This window comes from Pyxicephalus adspersus, chromosome 4, assembly GCF_032062135.1.
Source record: "Pyxicephalus adspersus chromosome 4, UCB_Pads_2.0, whole genome shotgun sequence".
NCBI classification, from domain to species: Eukaryota; Metazoa; Chordata; class Amphibia; order Anura; family Pyxicephalidae; genus Pyxicephalus; species Pyxicephalus adspersus.
Window position 1 is genome coordinate 108,988,730 of NC_092861.1, and position 16,614 is coordinate 109,005,343.

The following is a 16,614-nucleotide window of genomic DNA, read 5'->3' on the forward strand; positions in this document are numbered from 1 at the left end:
GGGTAACATCCAACTGAAGCTTTAGCTTAAATCTTGTTTATGATTTTATATATATTTATATATATATACTATATACATTCTGTGCATCACAACAAAGGCTTTGCACATTTTTACAGTTTATTTCCTTTAGATAGCAGCCACAACTTGAAGTGAAGGCCTGTGTTGTGGTATATCTGCAGAGGTCTAACCTAACATACTCTCTGTTGATGCTGGAGCTCTCCATTTAAAAGGAACCAATTGCAGCCATGGATCTAACTCAGCAGGTGGCATGTCAGAGCTCTGCAAAATGAGAATTATTTCTACCCAGAGAGCAGAGGTGCCTCAGGATGCTGAACAATCTTTTAGATTTTACGCATTTGTTTTGATGTACAAATAATGTAAATAACTGATTTTATCTAAGCGCTCAGATGGGCTTTAAAGATGCCATTTTTGTGAAAGCAATAAGTCCATTAAAAAAAATAGATATGACATTTATGGCAGCTAAGTAAAGAGTAAGAGTGCATAAAGAGCACTTTACCATCCTCAGCTACTAGAAAAGTCTCACCTGTGTAGTGTCTTTCATTTCCTGTAGAGGAAGGTCCGGGGACAGTAAGGACTGAGTGTTTATCCATTCTTCTTCCTGTCTTATCTTTTCTTCCAGTCTATCCAACTCTAGGAAATAGTTAGTGATAGCATCCTGGAACAAAATACCCTTATGAAGATCTTCTATTTGCTTGTTTATACTATTCCATTCGACCTGCAATCTCTCTAGGGAACCTTTTATTTCATCCTCTGGGAATTCTTCTGCAATAAATAAACAAATAAATAAATAAACACATCACTACATACAAGGCTTAGTCTACATGAACTGTTTCCCCAGCGTTTAACCTGGGTGTTTGAAAACCCCTATTTGAAATTTCCATGCATTCCAATAGGCTAGTCTACACCGTGACATTTGTGAGAGGCACATTTTTGAACATTTTGGAGAATGCTCCTTGCCGCGTTTTAAAATTTGAACTGCTTCTAAATGCCTATAAACCCTTACATTGAAATCAATAGAAGCGTTTGCTACCGTTTTTAAGAGTTTGAAAATTCTACCTTTTAAAACAAACGTAACAGTTTACAAGTGTTTTAAATGCCTGGTTTAAACATCTAGAAACTCTTACAAACTCCCATAAATGCAATATGAGATTTTAAAAGTGTTTTGCTCTTGCTTTAAAACACTTTAAAACATTTGTATAAACGCGTTTAAAAGGGGTATGGGCATTTATTTTTTATTTAGGTGTTTAATAAAACAGTATCTGTAGTCTAAGCCTAACTTAATTAAATGTGTTAAGGGGTAGAAGTCTAAGGAATACTTTAATAATCTGAGCAAAAACTCCTAAAGTGCCTAAATTATTTTTTATCAATAATCTGCTAGAAACATAAATCAGATTAATATTGAGAAGCAAAGTAACTAATTAATGTGTTACTTTACACATTGAGTCAAATGTGCAGTGAAGGAAATGAAACCTGTGTGCACTACAAACATCCTGATGTATAAAATGAAAAATAAATATTCTTCATTTCACCTTATTTTTAGTTTAGTAAATAAAGGTCTGATGCACTAGGTTAGATATTGGCAATTCGATGCCTTAGTGTATTCATTGATATGATAATTTTAACAATATTTCTTTTCCCTATATATTTAACCAGTGAACTAATACTCTTTTCATCTGATGGTGATTAACCATATACTGTAGAGTAAATGAATGTGCAATATGTACAGCAGAGGGCGCTGCTTAGTATAAACATTAAAGACACATCAAGTTCCACAATGCTGACTTTAAAATAAATTATATCTATCTTAGGAAATGGAATTTTACAAGACAGCTCATCAGGATTTCCTAGCACGATACCATGAAAGGACTGAAATGCACCTTCTTACTTGAAATAGAGGTAAAAAACCTAGAAGATAGAAAGAATCTAGAAGATAGAAATATCTCCTATGTTGTAACTGTTTTTTTTTAATAAATATACATGATAAAAAAACGCCAGGGATGGATAATTGTTTGTATGCATTGTGTTAATAAATAGTTATACAAGTAGAATGGGAACTACCACACTGGTGCCCTTTTTTGAGGCTATTTGACTGGTGTATTTACTAAACAACTGAACAAATAGTGAGTTAGATCACTAAAGAAGTCCTCATATGCACACTTGTTCTGGCCATTTATTTGATAGTACTGATGAAGCTACTGAAGTCAAAATCATTTAAAGTTTTTTTTTTCTTTTTTGTAATAAATGTAAGATTCAAATGAATAGAATTACTTACAAAACGTATAATACGTTTTTATGCCTATTATATGAATCTCCCCAGGATCATTAAAGTTTATTGTGATGCTCATGCACAGCAAACTCCTTTACAGCTCAGTGTAGTGGAATGCATTGATATGTAGAGCCCAAAATTTACAATGTTTGCCACCATTAATTGAGGAGAGACATAGTAATGTCTAACTCATATTGCCTCATTGCAACTTTCACATGTAAACAAAGCCAAGACAGACAGCAGACACTTGTTTTAGACACACACAGGCCTCAAATCGCATTTCTGTTACAGGTCTCTAAGGGTTGAAGCTGGTAAATGAACTATAGAAAATCGGATTGAATTCAGGTTCAGTTTAAATCTGAATCTCTATACTAGCAGATTCAACAGCATCTAAAGTGCACTTAGCTTTCTTTTTTTTCTTTTTTTTTGCATGGTTTGCAAATGTATAATACATTTTTTCCACTTCAACAAGATCAGCAGTCAGCCTTCTGATCTGATAATCCTCTCGAAGTACAAGAGGTTATAGAATTTGACCTGACACAAAATACATTGTATAATTGTATAAAAGACTACAAGTTCCAGTCAGTAATGAACAGAACAATAATCAAGAGAAACCAAAAGGAATGTATGTTTCAGGATACTGAGATTTATGATCTTACTTTGAAGGTTATATTGTGATATATACTTTATTTATTGTTTTGGCAAATTTGATACTAAAATATATATTTATATATTTTTTTAATCTTTTTACCACCATAATTTTTAAGCCAATTTTTATTACATATTTAAGTTATTTTTAACCACATATCACATATCCACTTACAGTAAGACAGTAACACATTTGTACTGGAAACATTAGATGACAAAGTTAATTTGCCTATATCAAAGCAAGGGAACCAGGTAAAGCAGGGAGGTGTTAGTTCAGGGAGGGCAAGGTTCACAAAACAAATAGGACAGGAAATTAAATGATATGTACAAGGTAAGCAGTCATTCAGAACTATCACAATAATATTTGAACAGCTGTAAAAACTAAACACTGGTCCGCTGGCTGCCGAAGCAATCTTACTGATGTGTGTGTGTACACACATATATGTCATAAATATATGTGCACATATATCAAATGTGTTGATCTGTTCGAAGTATCTGCTTTAAACTGAGATATAGAAGTTTGTGATGGGACCTTATAATTAAAGCTGAAGTTTAATCAGCTAATATTGGGCCTTCATTGCAAACAATAGCAAAAAAATACCCAGTCATGTACCCAGTCAGGAGTGCACCGCTGATCTTTGTACAGCGCTATGCTATATGTCGGAGCTATATTTGGATGTATGTATGTATGTTTCACCATCTCTCAGAAACGCATGGAGACATTTCAACCAAACTTGCTGGACATATGAATGAGAGTCATGTGAGTGCACCGCTGATCTTTGTACAGCGCTGTGCTATATGTCACAGCTATATTTGCATCTATGTATGTGTGTATGTATTGTTCAGCACAGTGTGCCTTTTGCTTATATTTTTACATACATTTTTTGGACTATAATATAAGATTACAATGAATACCCGGGCAAAGCCAAGTAATCAGCTGGTTTTATACTATTTTCCTTGAATTGGAAAATGATCTATTTATACAGAATCTGTCCACAATCACAAATATTAATGATATAAATTATTAAAATCGTGATGGTAATGATTAAAACTTAAATATGTATTCTCAATACCTTGCTTACACAGTTCCAACAGGTACTGTCCATGTGCAGCAGCCTCTCCAAATTTGGGGGTTCTTTCTGTTCTTTCTTTTTCTAAAACCTAGAAAAGAGGGTTAAGAAAGATAGCAGATAAATATATAAGCAATCAACCTACAGCAAACTGTATAATAAGAATGTAATAAAGGCAAATTCACATAACTGCAGGTAAAAATACAACAAAAACTGCAGAGCATACTTACTAATATGTAAAAGTTTGACATGACAAAGTTTGGCACTAAAATGAAACATGAACTGAATTGTATTGTATATCCTTAGTGGCTTGAGGGTTAAGTTATGGATTGTTGCCAGCATCACATACCACAAGTAACCATAGTAGTTTCCTGTATGTTAATGTAATAAACATAGTCCATTGATACTGAAAGCGCTAGCATTTCACAATCACATATACTATAAATTGCCAAAATTCTTTCCAACAGGTGCCAAGAGAACACTAATTTTAGGTCACATATCCAGCTTTAGGTGAATGTTTTCATTACAATCTCTTTGATAAAACAGGCAGCCAATATACACTGAGATCTAAGTTGAAGGTTATTAATGCAAGGATGGCTACATCACAGATCATACCTCCAGCTGCTAAAGAATGTAACAAAACCCCCATTCATAGTCACTTCCTTCCCGCTTCTCCTTTTACCTTTAGTGTGTCTTTCATGTCTGATGTGTCTCTAATCTTTCTGTAGCTACTGATCTCTGTGGCCAGAATGACAGCCCTGGATTTAATCATCCAATTCAACAGCTCAGCAGATTCCTCATCAAACCTAAGGACAGAGAGAAAAAAACAAGAAATGAAGACACTGAGGTCATTTAAGTACTTATTTCTTAAATTTGGAAAGTCAGCCTTTCATATCTTGAATAAAACTTTGCTAAAGAAACTTCAAACCCACAACACAGGTGTCCATAAAAATTTGGTAGCATTTTTCCCTTTTTGCTTGGCCCTGGATTCAGAAAAAAGAGGATCTCGAGCATAGGGTGACAAAATTATAACAATGCAGCTTTGACACAATTTAAAATGAATATGCATTTGAAGACTATAGTCTGATTGATGGGGTAGGAGAGACTGAGGAAATCATTCTACTTCTGCCTCCTTTCTCTTAAATCCTAGGACAGCTTTACTTTATTAAAAGGTTCAGCATTTGAATGAATGTAAGGCAATGTGTACACTTATTAGGAGGACCAATGCATGTGATTAACTTTCTTTACTTTTACATTCTTTAAAAAAAAAAATTCAAATTATTTATTACTGTATGTAATTTGTTATTTTGGCTATAAATAATATCTTTTATATTTACGTCTTCTTTTCCTCAGCATCCAGGCTCAGTTGTCGCCTCCTTGGTGGTGGTGGAGGAGGAAGCTCTTGCATTAGATGAACACTACTGTGCTCTGTTGTAGTCACTGTCTCAGTGATAACTTTCCGGGAGACTTGCTTCACTCCAAAAGTGGTAACTGACTCAGTCACCTAAACACATAAGGCAAATCAACACAACATTGTTAGGCTGAGTTCAGACCAACAGTTTTTGCAAGTGGTTTTGAACAAAAAGGTTAACATTGGATTGACTAGGTCTGTTCATTATCTTTTGGTAGGTGACAAGTGATAGAAAGTGGAAGTATTGCCACGTGGTATTTGGATGCTATTAGAGGTGGTTTGCTACCCCATCCCAGGTCAATAGTTTTAAATGAATCTGCTTGCAAACACTTAAAAAAGTTTGTGTTTTAATAAGCATTCCCAAGCAGTTTTTACAAGTGGTTTAGTTAACAAAAAAAGAATATGCTCTGCTAAGCTTTTGCAACTGTCTGTTACCAGTCTTGGGCACCTACTGTTTCAACAGTACTAATTCAACCATAAAAACATGTTACTGTATGAATCTTTAGTCCATGATGCTTGTGGACATTGGGTTGCTGGAAGTTAGGAGAGTAATGTTCCACTTAAAGTTTACTGTTGCCATTTTATAACAATGAAAGCTACTTTTTAAAAGAATATAAAACTTGGTAGTTTTCTGTCTTTACAGTTGGTGGAATGGAGGAAAAAAAAAACATTTTGTCCATAAGTTTATTTTCAGATTAGTAACGATTTTATTATTTTTAGGAGGAACATCTACAGTTCAGATGAAACATTAGGGCAAAATGTATATAGCATTTGGACAACAAGTGTGGCTACATAAACCAAAAAATGGCAAAGCCCAAAAGAGTAGCTTTTTCTGAACTGCTAATTCATCTAAAACTTAAATGTAATAAAGTATTCAATACCTGATTAGTATACGCTTCCAACAAATGCACCAGTTCATCCCATCTTTGAGCAAGGTCTTCCATATCACCCTTCAGTTTCTGTGATGCTTTACTATTGTCAATAAGTAAAACCACATTCTGTGCCAACTCATGGAGATGGTCAAAAGTTTGCTTCTTCATTCCTAATTCTTCCTTTAAGGTCTAAAATGAAACAGGCTTTTTATATAGTTCATCTTTACATTTGCAAATGTGTAAACACTCTTAACAACATTTTTATAGACACCACTTAGTTATAAAAACATCCCTGCATCGACCATTTTTTTAAATGTTTACCCATTTTCAAAGGGATGCTTGCAATGCGTGCGGATGATATATTAATTACTATGCATGCAGGTTTTTTGTTTTTTATTTAGTGATAAAGGTATACATTTTTTATTATTTATTATTATGCATTGGTAGTGCAAAAGTAACCAAAACAGTAATTAAAGAGGGTGAGCAGATACAATAACCTTTACTTGCTTTCAGTCTTTTCAGTGCCAAAGGAAAAGAATGTTAATGAATGACAGGAAAGGATGCATGCCATTGACATTAATCATTTCCCTACTTGGTAAAGCTATACTTCTCTGAAGCATGGTTTTTACCCTTGTCTTTTCGAGAAGAATTTCCTCACATAACAAAAATACTGTACTCACCGCCAACCTCCTCACATTCACACTCAGTTCATTCTGGTCCTTGAAATTGGTCCGCTGGACTTTATTCAGTGAATCTTCTTTTTCCTTTAGCCATATCCTGAGCAAGCTCTAGATGCAAAAAATAGTATTGAAACCAAACAAAGGAATACTAGGAATGTCCTCATAAAAAACATCATTTTTTCACAAACTTTGAAACTAATATGTTTAAAATTATATTTTAAGCTGTTTTCAGAATGTCAGTTATTGAAGTCAGAGCTTTTTAAAGTAAGGGTAGTAAACCTATTGGAATGGAAGGATTTTTTTAAAAACAAAACTGTCTAGTGAAAAATTAAAATGTCATCTCAGTTGTATGTCTCAGGAGCTGCTGCAGCCACTAATATTTAAATAACATTTGCAAACACTGTTAGCAAGTTTCAATGAACAAATTGTTGTAATGTATTAATATTAATATTATTATTAAACAGTATTTATATAGCGCCATCATATTATGCAGCGCTGTACAAAGTCCATAGTCGTGTCATTAACTGTCCCTCAAAGGAGCTCACAATCTAATGTCCCTACCATGTATTACTTGTATAATGAATGTACATTAGTTCTTTTAGAAGACAGGCCCCTCCTTTCATATGCACACTTTTGTTTTTTTAAATGAAAAAGTTCTACTGTACCCCTTATTATTCTCCAGTCAACCCTAATTCTCTCCCTTCTTCCCTGCAAATGGAACTTCTTTTTCTACCCACACTCCAGTAATGTCCCTAACTTCCTACTTAATCCTGTTCTGCTGGTCCTCTTCAAACTGAACGACACCCCTGATCCATTCTTGTAGTTGATATTCACCTCAATTCACTATAACTCACTTCAGTTAATAGCTTGCAGAAAATATTCCTGCATTCGCAGTTTGCACGAATGTGTGCAAGTTTAGCCAACTAGTATAAAACATATGCAAATTATTTTGCTATTTTGTATCATGCATCTTGACCAGAAGTTGGATCAGAACTAGAACACCCACCAATTACCTTTTATTACTGTTCAGGCATATAAGGAAATGACTAGTTTTGTTGCACAGAGATTTTCTAGTAATGTGGAAAAATTCCGTACACGATACTAAACACTTCAAACTAATGCCTAATATTCTTGAAATGTATACATAGTCAAAACATTTTTTCTTAAATTTGCATAGCGTAGGAAAGGATTAGAACCCCTTTCTGATTTTGCTTTGTTTCAGGGCTCTTTTTAGAGCTTTCACCTCTGTTACATGATAGGGATTCAAGCCTTTCCACACTTATAAAAAGAATTACAACTTCTGTCTGTTGCCACTTCCTGCCAGGTGAAAATGTTGCCTGTTTTTATCTGTAGAACTCAGAAGTCCCAAGAAGTTCCATACCTGTTCTTCTAGAAGCTTTTGCCATGGAACAAGAATTTCCTGCAGCTTACTCCAGTGGTCCTCTGTCCAGCGGCAAACTGCTGCCCATCTTTCTCCCAGTTTCTTAAAAAAAAAAGGGGGGGGTGGAATTTTCGAAACAAACTTGAATGTGAATATTGGTGAAAATTCAAACTATATATAAAATGGACACCTGAGCACAGCATGCAGAATGTACATCTAGAAAAGGTCAGCAAACAGAACAGTGTATGTGAACAGTGTGCAGTTGATTGAACAATTAAATTGGATCAGCAAAAATCAAAAAGTGTGAAAAGAATAAGCAAGTATATAAAAAACAAACACTCAGCCTTCTGACACAAAGAAAGCTCACAAAAAACTTTAATGATGTAGACACAAGCAACAATATGTAATATGTATCTGTATGTTACATACATTTATGAAGACTGCACAGTCTCCACCAGTGGTACTTCAAAACATATAACGTATCAACATAATACAGCTACAATTAGTGCATAAAGTATACTGTATATACATATGTGTTACACTGCTCCAAGCAATCCCATTGTTACAAAATGCACAAAATTGTAATACAAATCACTGACCTGTAGCTGAGTTTCTAACGCAACTGTAGCCCCTTCACCACTGTTCTCATCCACAATGACGACCATATGGGTTAAAGAGTTAACTTTCACTTGTTCAGTTTCAAGATCATTCTGGAGTTTCTAGTAAGGAATAAGAAAAGTATAAATAACCCACAAATAAAAAAGTCCATATGGAGAGACAATACTGAGAAACTAAATTGTGCAATATTGGTTTTACAATAATTTTGGCATTTACTGCATTTAAAATACATTTTTGAAATGTAAAATGTTTGCATTTTAATTTATTAAAAAAAACATATTTTGGAAAGAAACGTGTCAGCATATAATAGCTGAGTTACTAGTGTTAACTGTGCTTTGCTTTGTAATTTTGTAGTTCTTGGTAAACAAAAGGCCTCCAATTTTAAACAGTATATTTCTTTTTATTAGACCACAGTTCCTTTTAAACCTTTTTTTAATAATGTGTATGTTAGCTAGTAATCTAAGATCAAAGACTGAATGTCTAGTTAAGGAAGGAAAGAATTTCTGATGAAGATTGAATGTTTAAGGTTGTCTAGGTTTAAAATCTAGTATCTGTCCAGTTTTTCCCCAGTGTTGTTAGGTCATCCTGTTGGATGCTGGATGGCTGACAGGAATGACCAATGCTGTTCCTAATTAATAGAATGGGGGGGGGTGCAGCGGGATATTTGTCTTCCCTTCTAAACAGAGCAAAACAGAACTGTCTGTACAGTTTTCCTTTGTTTTATTGTTGCTGAAAATAACTAATGATCATTTCCACTGACAAATATTGCATGTGTAACAGCAACATGCATTTGTTTGTCCCCCTTTAAAGACCCAGTGGATAACTTTTATACCTTCTAGTGGAAGCCCATAGAGAGTTGGTATCGGCACAATTAGGGACCCATATGCCCAGAGACCTCTTGAAATGGTGACACCAGCCTATATACATGGAACACTTTTGAGAAGCTACTTGAGACCCAAAAGGCCTTACAACATTTTTATCATTTTTGATCAGTATAGCTAATATATTTAATTTCTAAAATATGGATGTTTGTACAGGTCTAGAGCTATTACACAATGATTGTAAATATAGAAAGCAAGAATAGCTTTAGGTTCTGTGTTAGAACCATCTAACAGCATCTTGTACAGAACCTCAACCATACATTAATATTATCACTTCCATATTTGTTCTGTTTTTCAATGTGCCCCCATCTGCTAAAATCAGGATAAAAGAAGGTTTTGATAAAATTGCTACTTTTGACTAAAGAGGCTGACTTCTGTTCTAGCAGTTTCTTTGTATCAAATATTATGCATGTAACAGAAAATGCATTGATCAGAAATTATTTGCCAATCAGATTTTAGGTCAAAATCATTTTGACTTTTGAAAAATACAAGATATACTTAAGTTTTGTTTTAGGTGGACATAGAAAGGTTTACTCACTGAACACTTTTTACTTAACATTTTAGGTAAATCACTCCAGGAGATGCCTGGCTTTAGTATTTGTGATCAACAATATGCTGGACAAAAATGGTCTGAAGGATCACACTAAGCAAGAAAAAGGCACCATACCCTGACCTCTAGAAAATGTTCCTAGAGTGGGGTTCAGAATGTAAGAACCAGACATATGGTTGTATCTGACAGTGTGTATCCAGAAAAGGAGGGTTTAGGGTAGATTTTCATTTTAAAATGCTTGACAGAAAAATCTAGGCAGAATCAGTGCAACTTAACACCTGATTTAGAAATCTTTTTAGTATTCTGATTTAGTATTTTATATAACAAACTTCCATAAAAATATGCTTAAAATGTAAAAAAAAAATAAAAAAAACTAATGAAAGCAAATAACACTTTTATGCATACTTTGTGTTCTTCAATTTGTTTTTTAAAGGCCTCAAAATCATCCCCAAAGGATTTTGTATCCATCTTGCGAATTCGTTCTTCTGTGACAGTCAACCAATCAGACAGCTGGTCCAGTTGTTTTCTCTGCAAATCCATCAGCACTTCATGCAGCCTACCAAGAAGTAAAACAAGTTCAACCAGGTAAAACAAGAATTTTGATCAGATAACTAATTGAATGCTACAGGGAGGATTTTCACCTAGTACCTGACATGCCCAGACAATGTAATTAGGTAGTAAATCTTATAAAACTATAAAAAAAATTAAAAATTAAGTACACATTTAGATTAGGTATGTCCATGAAATGTAACATGCAGTACTAAGGTCTCTCAAAACCACATATTTGCAAACTAAAATAACGTTATATCCAAAGGGAATCTAACATTACATTTTAAGCAGGCATAGGTAAGTATGTACTTTTAAGTTAAATGGTCTTTATTTTTAATCACACATATCAAATGTTTCTTGTACCATAAGTTTCTGATTACAGCAAAGTAACTGATCCCATTGTTTTTTCAAACAGTATTTAATTAATCAGAACCCCAAAACACATAATATCTGTGTATATTATTCTGCTCTGCTTCTTATCATTGTTTGTACTAAATACATCTGAGCACATGGCCTATAGAGTGGTCACAAAAGCTAAATATTTAGGCACATTATCTTGCTGATCATTTTACCTAACAAATATATTTATATGTAGTCAGATTTGGATGTATATGTGGCAACATGAGAAAAAGTGTGCTTTATTGCAGAACAGTCTTCTGGAAACCAAATTAAGTCCAGATTTTTTTTTGTGTAGTGGGAAGGGATAAGGACCAAAACAAATGTCCCCACAAGATTTTGCAATTCATAAAGCTGACAGAGGAAGATATCAGTGGCATAAAAGTTTTAAACAACATAAAGACATTAAGACTACCAGTGCTTTAGAACCTCCACGTTTAAACTAAAATGTGAGAATCCATTTGACAAGTTTTTACAAAAACCTGTAAATCCATTTATGTTTCTTTTGCTTGACATTAAAGCAATATACAGAAAACTATACAATACAATAAGATAATAAATCTGTATATTTGAATACAGTTGTGTATATGGTGCATACCTAATAAAAGACACAGTTTTTGAGACACATGCCCTTCTCCTACTAGATTAAAAGTATGCATACTGTAAACTGGTTCCGGTGTTTTTAAATGTTTTAAACTGTTTAAAATAAACTCCAAGCTTGTGGGGGCAGGGTTTTGAACTGGGGTTGCTTCAATGGGTCAGGTCTAGATTTAGAAATGGTATGAGCCCAAACAATGAGGACAAACTAAATATACTGAATATCAGTTTTTTTCATGGATTTGTTCTTCCCTGTTGGTACGAGCAAGATGACCATGCTATGATTCATTGAACTCAGTTTGTGAAAAATTGGTTCAGGGAGCATGAGACATCATTTTTGCAAATGAATTGGCCACCACAAAGTCAGGACACTTCTAATCTATTGAGAATCTTTGGCATGTGTTGGAGAAGACTTTATGCAGGAGTCTATTACTCCAATCTCCAATACAAGATCTTGAATGCAACTCTGAATAGAGATAAATGCTATGACATATATAAGCATATTAAAACAGCACTATGGAAAAAGTATGCCACAATCAACAATCAAGGTAACAATGGCCCAACTAATTATTAGAATGTGTGACATTTTTTTTTGGAAAAGGAATAAAAAAAGTTACTACTGGAGTAGCGGGCCTGTCTGAGCCTGTGCACTGATGTAAAGAGAGTTGTGTCTGGAGTTCAGCTTTTATGTAGTAAAAATAATTAAGTAGTTTAGTTGCAGGAAGGAGACACACCATTGATTCAATTACCATGCTTCCACCTATAATTTAAATATCTGTACTGGGAAGGGTTTACTCAACTCACCGAGATTGTCTATCCATGCTTTCTATACGGAGTGCTTCCCACCGTGAATTTAGGAGGGTCATTTGCTCTTGAATCTCGTTTTCTTCTTCCACTGAGAGGTCACCTTGGGCAATCAGCTGGTTCCCTGCTTGTAAAACATTGCCCACACTACTCTGATGTGCTGTCAATTCCATCATAAATGCCTGAGAAAACAAAGGACAAATTAAACTTTATCTATTTTCTAAATATTGTGTAATTAACATTAATATTGAAATGTCTAGGCTGATTCATTAAAGAATGAAATGCTTGCCACGATTAAGTGTTTATAGTAAATATGGGATTCACTTGGCAAACTAAATAATGCACCTTGGTAAACCTTGGTGTAGAATAACAGGATTGTTCTGTCTCTTTATATACTTTAAAACTCTACTTCAAGCAAATCTAGTGAACACAAATGAGTGCAACCGTGTATTGATTAGTATATAGTTTTTTTTTTTTTTATTGTTTATTGTTGTTTTTTACAAAAACAGTGTAAGTACCTAAATTGGCCTGGTATCAGCCTCTTTGAGTTTACTGGGCTGCAGAGCTACAAAAAAAAAAAAACAGGAGAGAGAAGCAGCACAGGGAGCAAATCCATAGTCCAAGGATCTTGCTGATAGAGAGAGTACATTGACAGGGCCTATTAGGCTACATACACAGGTTAGATCAGGGGTCCTCAAACTTTTTAAACAGGGGGCCGGTTCACGGTCCCTCAGACTGTCGGGGGGCTGTACTATAGTTTGAAAAAAAACAGGGGAACATTCTTATGCACACTGCACAAAACGTATTTATTGTATAAAAAACACGAAAGAACAATACTATATGCACAGCACACTTGCCGATCATTAAAAAAAAAAAAGTGGCGTTTACTTTGGCTTTAAAATTGCTTGAGATTATTCCTTTGCATGGAAAATGCACAGATAAATTTGAATTTTCACTGTGTGTATTGAAAATGCAAATTTATCCTGCATTTTCCATGCAAATGAATAATCTCAAGCAATTCATTAATTTGCTTCTTTTTATACACCCTACCCTACACCCAACATTACCCCACCCTTTCTATTAATTAAAAAAGGGCTGCTAAAAAAACTTTGTCAGTGTCTGCTACCTGTCACTCACTGCTGCCTTCATACATGGATCACACTGCAGCACATGTGTACATGATCAATGTGCATAGTATGTTTATACTATTTACAAATGTACATTGATCATCTACATTTGTGCTGCACTGAGCAGGGAATGAAGGCAGCAGTGAGTCTCTGCTCATACCTTGGCTCTGCCTGATGGCTTCAGCCCGACAGCTCCAGCGTTACCCCGGCAACAGTGGTGCCACGTGACCGAGTTCCCTGGAGTGCAGATGGCAGGCAGCCAGAACTCAGGCAGGAGAAGCAGCCTCAGCAGCCGGCGGGCCAGATGGACAACTTCAGCGGGCCGTAGTTTGAGGACCCCCTGGGTTAGATGATTCTTGTCCGATTATTGCATCAGGGCTGGTATTAGACAAAACTCTGACATGTACAGTGCTCGTTCAATGATCTGTCCAGGCGGATCCATGAACAGCTAACGATGAACCACTGCAATAATGGTAAAGGGGAGAGCACAGCGGGGAACCGCTCGCTTGTTCTCCCCCCTCCCCTCTCCATAGAGCTGAACGCCGATGTATGTACATCGCTCATTCATACATCTTTTAGCCTTTTATGGAAAGGATTTACAATCATTTCCAAGACAAAAATCAAATGTGTATGCAACTTTAGTTTGCTGCATCTCCTTTTACTGACCAACCCCAGTACGGGGTGGGGAGGAGTTCATAAGTGAAAGTGAAACTACAACTAAAGATCAGATCCCCTTCCCTGATAGACAGGGCTGTGTTGCAGAGCAGTATACATCTTGAAACAAGGTGAACAGATATTTAATTCCCATGACAGGTAAAAAAGTGTTTTAATATAACCTACCAGGATGTAGAACATTTCTAGATTATACAGAGTTATCAATATGAAACGACACTTATATTACACAGTAGAGAATTTTTGGACATTGTATTCAGAACCCCCTAACAAGCAGAATGTTATAAAACACTAAAGCTGGCAAATACCTACGATACTGTTGCCTCCCCTGTCTTTTATTCCTCTACCCACTCATACAGCCATAAAACTAAGTTGTGAACAATTAAACAAGCTATGCTTCATTCATAAATGTGATTGTTGGGGTTTCCTTAGGTATATGAAACTCAAGCTGTTTCTTGAATCTAAATTGCAGTTCTTATTTATTTTTTAAAGTTGAAAACAAATGGGACTTTAGTTTTATTTAGTTTGAGTAGAGCTCTATCTGGACCATGAATAAGAACCTAGACTCAAATAATTTCAATCTACCATACTTTATAACATGATTAAAATAGGGACTAGAAGGAAGCACAACTTGCCCACCAAAGTGATAAGTGTGTACTGAGAATGTTAACTGTTCTTCTCACAAGCGTGCAGTTCTAGTAATTACAAGTACTTTTATATTCAATTTTTGTTTTCTATTTATTTACATATTTATTCAAACTTACCTCATGAGTAGAAAACTGTTGTTTAACTTCTTCTACATCATCAGATATATCATCTTGCTCCTGAAAAGTGTCTTCTGCCAAAAGAAGCCAAGTAAGAACATCTTCTAGGGCTACTTGATAGCTATCAAGATCCATTTCTACTTCAGTTACTGTAAATGGTGTCTCAGGGCCTGAGTCTCTATTTGGTTCATCTGATCCCTACAGTAAAAAGAAGAGAAAAGAACACGTTAAAGGTTAGAACAGACTTTTCTATCCTTAACCTCCCTAGCAGTCTATTTCCTCAAAATTTCCATGCAAAAAGCAGTACAATTTAAAAAAAATTTTCCATGGAAATGTATTTTTTTTCAGAGGCTGTAATTCTTAGGCATAACTCACTGATATTTATTAAATTTAAAAATAAACTTTAAATACCAAAACACAAAAATCTGTTAAAAAAATATTTAAACATGTATTGTAACTGTATAGTAGCATATATAATATATAGAACATAATTATATATATATTGTATGAATATTTCTTTGTATTGGACTCAATACAGCTATTTTGTATTGAATCCAATACAAAATTGTTTAAATTTCCCACCGATACTCCCGCCCGCCCACACCGACGCATGCACAGACGTCACTGGTAAACCCCGTAGATCTCGTCTCTGCACTTCGCGGCTGGAGATTGGAGGAGCAGGACGTGTCCCCAGGACCTGCGGGGACCAGCAGGACGACAGGGGACAGTGACAGAACAAGGGGTAAGTGGGGTTTTTTTTTTTTTTGCTTAAAAGCGACTCCAAGTGTGACTCGGGATTACTGCTTTTTGCAAGTAAAATCCACCCCGATTCACACTCGGGATTACCGCTAGGGGGGGATAATAAATAATTAAGATTTTTAACATTTTCTATGGGAGATTTCAGTCAAGGCTCTGGTGTCTCTAAATTACTGCTAATAAGGTTGTAAAATAGGGAGTGGGGGCAACAGGTATATATAGACAAAATATAGACAAGCCTTTTCAATACCCACATTCTGATTTTTTCTACATTTTTTCACCTTTTTATTTTACCTTGACTCTCTAAAGTGTTCTTTTTATATATCTGAGAAGTGATAAAAAACCAAAGGCAGGTATTTTTACTTGTTTGTGAACAATAACAATCCAAAGGCAAACAATAGAAATTTCTATGTAAAAGATATTTATTTTCAAGCTTGTTTTATACAAGAAAACAAAAACAGTAAAGCTGCGTACACACTGCCAATTTTTGTCGTTGGAAAGGATCTTTCACGATCCTTTCCAACGACAAGGGAGTGCACGATGCATGAACG

At 35.1% G+C, this 16,614-nt stretch overlaps 1 protein-coding gene across 1 annotated transcript in view; it reads right to left on the minus strand.

The window, feature by feature from the left end:
- UTRN (utrophin) overlaps positions 1-16,614 on the minus strand; it is a 393,317-nt gene that overhangs the window by 294,244 nt on the left and 82,459 nt on the right. Inside the window, exons 10-20 of the mRNA XM_072410243.1 lie at positions 15,308-15,505; positions 12,745-12,926; positions 10,804-10,954; positions 8,949-9,068; positions 8,350-8,451; positions 6,969-7,076; positions 6,298-6,477; positions 5,343-5,509; positions 4,688-4,811; positions 4,009-4,096; positions 545-783 (exon numbers count right to left, since the gene is read on the minus strand). Of these exons, the coding sequence (XP_072266344.1) occupies positions 545-783; positions 4,009-4,096; positions 4,688-4,811; positions 5,343-5,509; positions 6,298-6,477; positions 6,969-7,076; positions 8,350-8,451; positions 8,949-9,068; positions 10,804-10,954; positions 12,745-12,926; positions 15,308-15,505 (1,659 nt within the window). The remainder of the gene's footprint in view (positions 1-544; positions 784-4,008; positions 4,097-4,687; positions 4,812-5,342; positions 5,510-6,297; positions 6,478-6,968; positions 7,077-8,349; positions 8,452-8,948; positions 9,069-10,803; positions 10,955-12,744; positions 12,927-15,307; positions 15,506-16,614) is intronic.